The sequence below is a fragment of the Acomys russatus genome, chromosome 28 (assembly GCF_903995435.1).
Source record: "Acomys russatus chromosome 28, mAcoRus1.1, whole genome shotgun sequence".
NCBI lineage: Eukaryota > Metazoa > Chordata > Mammalia > Rodentia > Muridae > Acomys > Acomys russatus.
This window is the reverse complement of record NC_067164.1, coordinates 19,892,286-19,904,602: the sequence shown is the minus strand read 5'-3', so window position 1 is coordinate 19,904,602 and position 12,317 is coordinate 19,892,286. Positions and strand designations below refer to the sequence as shown.

Genomic DNA, 12,317 nt, shown 5'->3' with positions numbered 1-12,317 from the left:
TCTTCCCTGCTGGGCCACTTGCCTTGTTGAGTCTTGATCATCTGGGATATCTATGGGTCTGAGAAAGGGTCACCTTGGGGTTGAACTTAAGCTTGCAGAAAGAGTTAATTCAACTACAAGGCTGTGTGTGTGTGTGTGTGTGTGTGTGTGTGTGTGTGTGTGTGTGTGTGTGTGTGTGTGATTGTGCGCATGTGGAGGCAAGAGGTCAACCTCAGGTGGTGTTCTCCACGAGCCATCTCCTTTTTTCCCTCTGAGGTAGGGTCTCTCACTGGGACCTGGGACTTCCCAGCTAGGTTAGGACGGCTGGCTAACAAGCCCCAGGGACTCTGTTTCTTCCACCTCCCGCACTGTAATTAAAAGTCCATCTGGCTTTTTGTGTGCATGCCGAGGATTGAACTCAGGGCTCATGCTTGGGAGTCAAGCACTTTACCAACTGAACTACCTTCCCAGAGCGAAGGCCAGCCTTCCTTATTGATACCCAAGTTGGCTCCTGACTTCTCACTAGGAACACTGGGAGTCCTACCACGCTCACAGTAGTTAAGAGCGCAGATTCTAGAATCCAACAGATTGAGGTTCCTACACAGTGTCGCTGTTAGAGCTAGGTAGCTAAAATGCGAGTTAACTGCTTTGCTGATGCTCGGCTTCTTCACATATAAGGTTGGTGACATCTACTTCAAGGATCATTGCCAGGACTAAGTAAAATAAGCTAATACACACAGGTAACCAGTCCACAAAAGCAGGGTGTACTATTATATAGCCACCTGTTAAAGTCATCTAATTTAGTAAAATAATGATGGTTCAAATTAAAACACAACATGTTGCCACTCCACTCACAAGCCTTGTGTGTTTTCACGCAGCCCCTTCTCCACGGTGCAGAAAGCTGTTTGACTTTGTCAGTGTGAGAAGTCAGTAAGAAACCAGACTTTTCCAGGTTAGTTTTTAGGGCTCAAGTACTTCTGGCTGCATTTCCAGCCCCCTCCTGACCTGTGGTGACTCATCCTCTGCTTTAAGATTCCTGTCCTACCTTCTAACCATATATGTGTTCTTCATCTTTGACGATGTGAGGGACGATGAGATGAAGAGGGTTCCTGTGAACTTACTGGCGACCCACAGAAGGTGACCGTTTGCTACAAACTTTCTGCGTAAATGTTCAGAGGTTTCATAGGCAGGTACTTTTCTAGAACTTTTCCTTTCCAAACACTAGTACTATGGGTCAGCTCTCTGTCCATGTCCCAGCAACCTTAGCGAAGCTAAAAGGCTGTCTCTTATGTTACCGTCTTCGTCATTGGAGATGGTGACAGTGGCCACGCTGTTCTTCCCAACTCTGGCTCCACTCCAGTGGTTTCCAAGAGGATGGCCGAGGTAGACCCTGAACTGCTCCTCCGGCTCAAACATGGAGTCATCATGGATGTAGACAGTGCAGTTCTTTGCCTACGACCAACACACAAGACATAGCTAGCCTTGTAGCAGTAAAACAGTGGTAGTCAGTTTTCCTAGACGATATGTTTTCCCTCTTTGTAGCATCAAAGAATCGGCACAAACTTAAAAGTATCTCCACAATTTCACTTATAAAATAGAATTTTTAATTCTAGCAGTTTGTGCCTGACGAGGACGTACCTGTATGACAAGGCTTGCATTATGAAGACATTCCAAACCATTTGAAATTTCTGGCGGCACGTTATGAAAACCAAGTCAACACAACCAGCAATGAACCAAAAACCTGCAACCCTAGTGTGCTTTCCCACATGGTTATCGGGGCTAATGGAGACGTTTGTACACGTAACGAAAGGCAGATGACTATTGAACCGGGGCTATCAACGTGGCTCTTCTTCCTGGAGAGTTAAATACATTCCTTTTCCTTTGTAAAAACTGAATAATTTTCTAAGGAATTCAGAGAGGCACCATCTTAGATTAAAGATAATTTTAAATGCTGAAGCACTTTCAAATTTGCTACCAAATAGTGTCGCGTCTGAACATTCCAGAGAACTGCAACCTAGAAACAACCCAAGTTCTTGGAGGTGGGAGGAAACCAGGTGTTTCTCAAACTGAGTATTCTCCACTGAGGACCATGTTTCTGGGAAAATGTAAACCCAAATCACATTATATATAATATATACATACATATACAGCGTATATCATATGTTATAGCATATTACATATACAGCAGCCTTGGCAGTAGAGTCATGTGATAAGAAATGGGACATTTGTCATATGACCACTTTAAACTTCCTGCCCTGACATAGGCTATGTGCGGGCAGGGAGAAGTTCTAAACCATACTTTCCAAATCATGACAAATGGCAAGACTTCCCTGTGAACATTTGTGTGTGGCTTCTTAACATCGTTTCAAATTCCTAAAAATGGCCTTCCCCCCCCCTTAAACATCTTTCCTACAGTATGAATTCATTATAGAATATATGAATTTAGTAGTGACTTTTCAGTCTTTTTAAAAAGACATTTTGGTAAATGCCAACTCTAAAGACATATGCTTAATAAGCCAAAGAAAATGAAGATTCTAGAATTGCTGAAGAATTATGATAGATTAGTGTGTGGGTAACATATGGTCTATTTGATTTCTTTTATTAAATGAAAAGCTATTTCTTGAGTAGGCAGTGAGGTTTTTTGTTTTTGTTTTTTTTTTTTTTTTTTTTTTTTTTTTAGCTGAAATAAAATACATTCAGACTCAAAGCTCAGGATTGTATTTGTAGTATTTGAAGGTGTTCTTAAACTCAGGGTCTAACTTGCCACTAACAAAGTTCCAAAAGCTCGAGCGGGCCTTTGTGAGTCCTGAGTGTCTAGCTTTATTTATTTACTTTTTGTAGTGCAGATGAACAGAGGTGAGTCAGGAGAGCTCGCTAACAGGCGAGGTCTTCCCATGCCAAGTGCCAACGGACTAACCAGGGAACACGATTTTGGTAGATTTGGTTCCATCAAAAGGGAGCATTTCTGTTCAGCTAACACCATTACGGCTCATTTTTAAGAAGATAAAAAGGAGGCATATAATCATAAAAGTGTAAACTTGAAGTCATGCATTCAAAAATAAGCCTAAAAGCACTAGAGAATGTCATTTAAAACATGTTTTCTGGGGTCAGAAGTTACAGAAAAAGGTAGAGAGGAAAAACAGGGATTGCTGTGCGCTTTGTTTTTGTACACTCATGTAAATGAAAAGGTGTATAAAAAACATGTTCCTATAGATGGCTTAAAATTTAGACTTAACAAATAAATATCCCTTATACAATTATATCCACTAAATTATAGTATTAACATAAATTATATTAGAGCACATCTTTGTTTTAAGTTTTATATTATCATAGTAATTTCTGTCTTTAAAAAGTAATTTTTTTTCATTTTTTGATTTTTATGTGCATTGCTGTTTGGCCCACATGTTGAAGGAATTAGGTCTATTGGAGCTGGAGTTACAGATAGTTGTGAGCTGCCATGTGGGTGCTGGAAATTGACCTAAGCCACTTCTCTTAACTGCTCAACCATCTCTCCGTGCCCTATCATGCTAGTTTCTAAACCAATAAAATTCAACTACACATTGAAATTTGATATGTATAACAGCAAGAACAAAAATTTAGCTCCAACATGGTTAAAGTCAGTCTGGGTCATGGTGTATCACAGCAACAGAAAACCCTAAATGGTACCAGGAGAGTGGAGTACTGGTGGGACACGCCTGACCATGTGCTTTAAAAAGATCGTAAAACAGGGATGGAGAGATGGCTCAGCAGTTAAGAGCATTGTCTGCTCCTCTGGAGGACTTGGGTTCGATTCCCAGCACCCACATGGCAGCTTTCAAGTGTCTGTAATTCCAAGAGCTGACACCTTCACAGAGGCAAGCATGTAGGCAAAACACCAATGCACATAAAATAAAAATAGATAACCTATTAAAAAAAAGATCATAAAAGAACTTTGGAACTTTGGGCTAGAAAAGCCATTGAGTGTTGAGAGGTTAATTAGCTATTATTATGAGAACAAAGAAGACAGTGCTGAGAGCAGTGCAGATGATAGAGGCCTCACTTGTGACGTTTTAGAGGGAAGCCGACTCTATCTATTAAGGCTCTTTATATAATAATTTGCATTAAAAACCACTAAAAATAGAACCTTTGCTTTGCTGGAACAATTGCTACTTGGCCACCTAGGGCTGAAAAATCGGCTATAATTAAGAAGAGGCCAGCATCACTGAGGAGAAAATTCATATGTATATATATATATTTCTTCAGGGTCAGTACACAGAAGCTGTGGTCCAGAGGGACCAGGGCTGCACTTTGTGCTGGCAGCTGAACTTGGAATGCTTGAGTCTCTCAGCTAGTGCTGTTTTTGAAGGCAAGAAGGGATCACGAATAGTGCCTGAAGCTTGGCACTAGGAGAGGCCAGGGGAGACCATTGGTGAGGTGCAATCTTAGTTTGTAGCACAAGCACTGGTACTGAATAGGTCATGGAGAGAAGCTGACACTTGGCACCAGGTGGCAGGGTCACAGTCCTGGAGAGAGCCCAGGGGAGTTTTTTGGTGAAGGTGAATCCTGGCTGTAGCGGTAACACCAACATTTAGAGATACCAGTAACATGGGGCTACCAGCAAGGACTGCCAAAGCTTTGGGGTGGAGCTGGCCTGAGCCTAGTGGATGGTGAGTGAGTCCCAGATGTTAAACACCAACTTTTTTCACTGTTGAATCTGGTTTTTGCTCTGTTCTGACTATAGCTGGTTCCTTGTTCTTCCCTTTTGGAGTAAGAAAGTATTTAACTTATTATTTTATAAGAGTCTAAATTTGAGACTTTGAAATTCTAAAGAAATTTGGATATCTTATAGAAACTGAACTTTGAAAGAGACTTTGGATGTTCTAAAGGGACTGTACTTTTCAAGTGTTTCAATTTGTAAAGACTGTGAGACTTTTAAAGGTCAGAGTGTTTTATATTGTAATTTTAAATATTACCACACCATCTCTTGTCAGCAGATGACAAAGGAAAGGGTCCAGTTGAATAATGGTGTGTGTTTGTGTGTCAAAGCTGACAACAGATCAACTGTACTGGCCAGTTCTGTTTTTGTTTGTTTGTTTGTTTGTTTTTGTCAACTTGATAAAAGCTAGATTAATTTGGAAAGAGGTCTCTCAACTGAGAAAATACCTCCACAGCACTAGCTAAGAGGCAAGCCTGTGAAGAATCATCTTTATAGATGGGAGGGACCGGTTCACTGAGGGTGATGCCAACTCTGCACAGGTGGTCCTGGCTGATATAAGAAAGCAGGATGAGCAAGTCATGAAAAGCAAGCAAGCCAGTAAGCATTATTCCTCCGTAGCCTCTGCATCAGATTCTGCCTCTAGGTTCCTGCCTTAATTTCCCTAGATAATGGATTAAGCTGGAAGATGAAATAAATCCTTTTCTCTTCAAGTTGCTTTTGGTCATGGTGTTTTATAATATCTGTAGAAAACCCACTTTTCATTACTCTAGCATAAATATAAAGGATAAATAATACAAGTGGCAGGAGAGGGTGCCCATGGATCACGATCTTTACATATTTCCAGTATGTTCTGGAAAGTTCTCCAGCATTCCTTATCCAATGTAGCATTTGTACATCCTAGGATACAGAATCTTTGCCCCTGGTTATAAATCTCTAAAGAAAATCTCACTGAGGTCGTGGAAATGCACATCAGTGAGGATGGACACTGAGGCATGACTTGTGGTGACAGGGGCTGTGAGGTTATTGGTGTGACCACTGAGATATCTTGCTATTCCTGAGGCATGCATGAGTGAAATAGAGCAGGTGCATGCCATGGAATATCATACGATAGCCAGAAGCACCAGATTAGACACAGACCTAAAGGGCATAGGCAGAACGTGAGACATACTGCTGTGAAAACAGCAAAACACTAAAGAATACAGCATAAAAAATTTACAAATAAATCAGGTAGGCAGAACAAAGAGCACTTAAAAAGATTTCTTATAACTATTTTTACTTATATATCATATCTATATTTGTGTGTGTGTGTGTGCATGTGTGCATGCGCGCGCGCGCGCGTGTGTGTGTGTGTGTGTGAATGCCATGTGTGTGCAGGGATCCATGGAGGCTAGAAGAAAGAGTTGGAGCCCTTGGGGCTGGAGTTATGGGCAGTTGTGACTGCCTGGGTGTTAGGAACTGTATTCAGGTCTTCTGGAAGAGCAACTGATCCATAACAACAAAAACAAAACAACAACAACAACAACAACAAAACACTTTTAGAGAAAAAAAATACAAAAAGGAGATAATGACAGCTGGAGAGATGGCTCAGAGGTTAAGAGCATTGGCTGCTCTTCCAAAGGTCCTGAGTTCAATTCCCAGCAACCACATGGTGGCTCACAACCATCTGTAATGAGATCTGGTGCCCTCTCTGGCAGGCAAGCATACATGTAGGTGAAACACTGTATATACAATAAATTAATAATAATAATGATAATAATGATAATAATAATAATAATAATAATAAATTTTAAAAGGAGATACTGATCAAACACAACAGGGAAGGAAAAGCATGAACAGCTCAGAAAAACCGTGGGAGGAGCTTTGCATAGAATGAGGACTGTGTGCCTTGAACCAAGGGTACACCTGACTCTGCCATTGAAACTGAGGCTTGAAAATGGCTATGGCATCAATTTTCTTTCAGTCATACCCCTGAGATACATGGGATTACAGAGAGCACACTTCTGAGATCACAACGAGATTCAGAGGCAGCCATAGCTGAGAAACACTGAGTTTCTCAGGTGCGTGGCTTTAACTTACTTTTAAAGGATGCACACAGCCAGGACATTGTTCAAAGTTGAGCAGTGACAGCCTCCTTGGTCCTGTGCTGGGATATGTATTACTGGGACAAAGACTCTGACATTAGAATCCCTTTCGCTGTTTAGGTAACATTGGGGGAGGTTTCTCTACTATGGTTTCAGACTAAGGCTGTACATTCGATTCACCTGGGCTTCATCTAAGCTTCCCAGCTCAATCAGGGATGTAAGATGTACGTGTTTGGCTGTAAGCAAAAACAAAGAAGACGCCCGGCCACCTGGAGCAGATCCCATTATTAGTAGCTGTGTCAATTTGTAAAGACCTGCGAGAGCCAGACCGCATCTAATTCATTTCGTGGACAAATCAAGGTGACAAGGAGGGAACTTCCTCTTCGAGCCCCCGTGAGCCCGCTTACCTTCTCCCCCTTCAGAAACGTAATCCGTGAAGAGTCGGCATTTCTTCTCTCTTCAAAGTCCTCCGTGGCCTGAGCTGAGTGGCTCTGGGTGTAGCACCTCACTGACGACTCGTAGCTCAGGTCCCCGCTGCGGATGATGGGAACGTGCAGGACACCCTGCTTCTCCTTCACTAGAAGCAAATCCTTGGCAAACTGCATGCTGGGAACTGGGCAAAGGATGGGGGAGAGAGAGATTGCAGCAAGGACAGCAGCGCTCCACCCAAGGCCGACACAAGATGCCGAAGTGCAAGTGGCTGTGGCTCCCAGGACACAATTACTGTCACTGTTATGAGTGAGGTTCCAGTGACCTCCACTTTATGCCTCATACCTTCACTCAGCTTCAGAATGCAGTTGCTACCTCCCATACGAACAGGGAACATGCCCAAAGACAACAGGGTAATAATGATTTGAATATGCCACATGGCCACTTCCCTCCTGTGACTACAATAAAGGGGAAAAAAATCAGGTTGGTGACAAATCATGGCTTCTCACATAGGTCCTGGGGTCAGGGAGATACCAGGGAAGAGCAAAGAAACAAAACAAACAAACAACAACAGCAACAACAACAAAACAGGCTTGATCTATTTAAAGGGCTTCAAGCTTCAAGATGTTATTTTAAAATTAAGCCAGAGATCTAGGCTTTTCTCCTAAATTAAAAAAATAAGTAGCAACAGTAAGCACAATGCTACACAATACTAAATTCCATATAGGTCCAACCTATTTGGAGCAAACAAAACACATGGATAGGGTGAACTGCACAGGCTGTAGGAGACCTGTCACTAGTGCTGTGGCGTTAGCTGCTCTTTGAAACCTGGTGATCTCACTTGGCTTTAGGAAGTAATCTTAGTGAATGGTGGTTGGAAACAAAGGAATTAGAGGAAACAGGCTTGACGGTCCATAGCGTCGGCATGGCAACGAGGTGAATTGCTTAGACTTTAAACTTGCAAAGCACAAATACGGGTATCTCACAGGACGGCTGAGGAGACATGGTAGTTAGTGTAGCGTAAGGTTCAGAGGAGTTGCTCAAATTTGGTAGGCTGAATGTATTTTGGTTTGCATGTGCCCCGTGGCTTCATGCTCCCCACCCAGGGAATCATTTTTCTCTCTGCAGTGCCCACTGCGATGCTCCACATTAAGACAGGCCAGCATTTGGTCGACTGCTGGTTATTAATTCCTCCACGAACAATGCAAAGAGTCAGATGTCAAAGCCTCCTGAGGTGCACTTCATGTTTAGAGCTGTAGGAAAGTGACCCCAATGCCACCACTACTCTCTTCTTGGCTGCCTTCTGCATGTGCCCTGCCAAACCTAAAGGAAACGGGTGCTGGGAGCAGTTCACCACTCTGCAAGTCCATTCCTACAAAGCTCTGTTTGCCTTCTATTGACTCTGGGCTAGAAGGGTTGGATGGAGCCAGGACAAATCCATCCTATTGCCAGAATTGAGCCTACTAGTTATCATTGATGATCTCGTAAAAAGACAGGAGCCGCCTCCTCAAACAATACCACTCCTAAGCGAAAATTAGTGACTGCATCTTAACAACGTAGGGGTCTGCCATTCAGCGCAAGGTTCTTGGCACAGGAATTATCAGCAAAGACACATTGCCACCGGGAGAACAAAACAGGCGAAGAAGCTCTGCCGCTCCTGGCCTATGTCAAAAGCTTCAAATGGGTATTTGTGGCTGGCTTGGCTTGCCTTAAGTCAGATGAGAAAGTTAAGGACTAAAGTGGTAATATGTTCTCATGCATTAATCAATGGCAGATTCTCCCAGAGCTACAAAGACTCCTTCCTTCCCCACCTTTGACAAGACCTTCGCTCTCACTTCTATCCCTATCTGTTGGGGATTGGAGGGAAGGAGACACTTCTCACTGCCTGCACAGAAAAAAAAAGAAGAAGAAAAGCCTTGTCTTTCAGAAAGCCCAGCCAGCAGGATGTAGGCAAGGGACAATGTGCAACAGCAGCAAGGTGAAGACAGAACAGGCTGTGCACTGTGCTGGCGGAGTAGGTCATGCTTTGTGGTTAGGGCGCTCATACATATTGATGCCATTCTGTCAATGGCTTTGCAGGCCAGTGCTGTGCTAGGAAGATGCAGCGCTGACCAGGAGGATGGGTTTTTCTAGGATCGCAGGGGCCCTCTCTTTGTACTGATGGGGTGCACAGATGCCAAAGAGGTTATTCTCCAAAGGCACCGGGTCTGTGAAGGGTATAATGCACATTTGCTGTACATGGCCAACATATTTATTTGCCTAAGTCTTGCATCCAGGAATAAAATCCAGGGCTCTGCTCTTTGTTCTCTGTAGCTGATACAACACTGAGCATGAAAGGTTCCATAGACACTATCTTTCTGATCATCTTCTTGGTCACTGACAAAGTGAACGCAGTACCAATGCCTGCCATGTGGTACCCTCTGTTCAGACAATGGTTAACTTGGAGAGTTAGCAGAAATTAACGAGTAAATAATCCTCTTAAGTTAATGAGTAAACACTACTCAATTGCATTGAGTTAATGAGTAGACACTACTCAATTGTATACCCAGGAATACAGTGATGTTAGTGGCTACAAAACCTTCCTTGTCTACCAGTAATATTCATATGCACATTAGAATCTAGTTTCAGAAGAGGGAGATAAAAACAAGGAAACCTTTTGTGATGAGTTCCTTAGATTATTAAGGTCCTGAATTCAGCACAGTGGGAAAAGATAGAGATTGTATCAGAGGGATGAGTGATTACACGAGAAAGGTGACCCACTGCACTTGAAAGGCAAGGGCTGACGTTAGTAGGTTCTTAAGTGACAGTGGACTTTGCCACCTAGAGGGCAAATGTCAGCTAAGTTGCATGAGGGTGGTGGGGGGTGGCAGCGAGCCAATACAAGGAACCAGACTATGCAACCAGGTGGGTTAGACATGAGTTTTGACTCTGGCTCCATCATCTCTTCACATGACCTTAAGCAAACTACTCAAACCTCAGTGTCACCGCTTGAATGGACACTGTGCAGGTCAGATATTGTATGTGCAAGATCTTTATACCCAAAAGTGTACAGTGAACGGCCTCAACCAAAATGCTCGATCATAAGAAAGAGCTGACTAGCATAAGAGGATGCTGCTGACTTCTACCCGCCGAGCACTAAAGTAAATTTGGGGAGTTCTTTTCTGGACATCAATTCTTGACTTAAAATAAGTGTAGTAGCCTTCCTAACATATCAGAGACATTTTGTTTTGTATATCAAATTCCTAAGATTGCAACCCCAACATGTATCAATTAAATATTGGGGAAAATACAAAAAACCTCTGTGTGTTCTTCGGGGTGTAATGAAGGTTGTATGTGTTACTGAAATCTGACCAGTTCATATAATAAATTATAGACGTGTCAAGAATAAATGAGCATGCAATGAACTGTACTGTGTTCCTGATTACCGAATTCATCTATATGGCATTATGTGAAAAGCAAAACTTCAGGGACAGAAAGCAGACATGTGGTTGCTAGTCTTCAGTTAGGGGAGAGAGAGCCAACAAAAAGCATGAGTGAATTGTACTTGACGTGGGGCTGCTCAACACCCCTGTCATGCTGATGCGTGTGCCACTGTTTCCGGAGCTTGTAAAAATCTTTCACTCTTCTATTGAACATTTTTTTTTCATTTGTGTAAGTTATACCCCAATAATTCATTTGTATATATATATATATATATCTATGTATATACACACACAAACATACATGTACATATATACATGTATGTAAATACACACATACACACATATAAATACACACACACATTCCAAGTGAAAATGCACAGCAAACATTGGGTAGAATGATTGTTTCCTGTGAGGGACCTAGATGATTGAGTGGTAGGGGTAGAAAAAAGACTAAATTTTCATAGTGTGTCATTTTGCCATTTGCAGTTTTTACTACTATATACATGATTATTGAAGAATTAAACAAAACATCAAAAATTATTCTGTGGCCTGTTTCTTCCTCTTTTAGGGGATTTTTCAACCCTGACTCTGTGTTCAGCCACTGGGGCTGGTGATAACTGTTCTCAAGTAGAAACTATGACTTGATCTTTGGCCTCTGAACCCATGTATAGATCTAGAATGTTCTGGACATACTAATTTCTTTCACTCCTTCCTGAGAAGCAGCTTCCGTGCTCACTCTCACATACCTAGGTGAGTGCATTTGATCACTACAACTTCTAGTCACTTGTGCACACCGCCTTCGCTCCTGCCAGTGGTACTTTCCTAAAAACGGCTTGTACCACCTCCTTCCCCATAACCACATGCTGCTTCCCTTCCAAAGCCCTTTGGCCAGGACATAAGGCCCCACAGGAGCTGACTCACCACAACTTCCTGTCACGCCTCTACTTGCCTGTTGTCTTGCTCAAAGCAGAGGCCAGCATTCCAGTTCCCCAAATATGCATCTTTCAATATTTTACACTTGTATATACTTATCTCTCCATTTGTAGCAGGCTTTCCTTTATTATCTGTGGCTAAAGTCCTTTCACACCTAAAGACTCCTTTGTAAAACCTGCTATTCCAGATACCAAATATCTTGAGTATAAGGCCTAATGCTCACACGTCTCTCTTCAGGGTATTGGCAACACGGATGTTTGTCTCCTCCACGTCTATGCAAGTGCACATGCACGCATGTGTACATGCATATGTATATATATATTTCATGAATGAAAATCATGAATGAAAACATGAATGACATACAATGTAACATGCATGAAAGTTTAGAAAATTTGCTTTAAACAAGCAGCAGGCACTGCTGATCTCTTACCATCCTGGAATGTGTCGTTAATTGCAATGACAGCCTGGAAGGGTTTGGTCAGTTCGGCTCCTTGTGCTGAGCCAAGGAAAAGCACGAATGTCTCCAGTCCTTCAATCACAGGGTACTGCGTGTCATCCAAGATGGTCAAGGTGCAGTACTGGAGGGGAATTGAAGCCGACTTCAGAGAAGGCTCCACACCCAGCATTGGCATCTTTCTTTGTGGTTATAAAGTGAGTGGTTTTTTTTTTCTTTAAATCCACAATATGATCATCTCATTACCATTTTCTTATAGTTTCTATTCTAAACTTGTAATGTTGGATATTTACTGGTCAAAAGATCACTCGGAGAGCTTTTAG

General features: G+C 42.4%; 1 protein-coding gene across 1 annotated transcript in view; it reads right to left on the bottom strand.

Annotated features, from left to right (window-relative positions):
* Fras1 (Fraser extracellular matrix complex subunit 1) overlaps nt 1–12,317 on the bottom strand; it is a 401,691-nt gene that overhangs the window by 32,589 nt on the left and 356,785 nt on the right. Inside the window, exons 58-60 of the mRNA XM_051170886.1 lie at nt 11,971–12,118; nt 7,164–7,369; nt 1,275–1,431 (exon numbers count right to left, since the gene is read on the bottom strand). Coding sequence (XP_051026843.1) covers nt 1,275–1,431; nt 7,164–7,369; nt 11,971–12,118 — 511 coding nt within the window. The remainder of the gene's footprint in view (nt 1–1,274; nt 1,432–7,163; nt 7,370–11,970; nt 12,119–12,317) is intronic.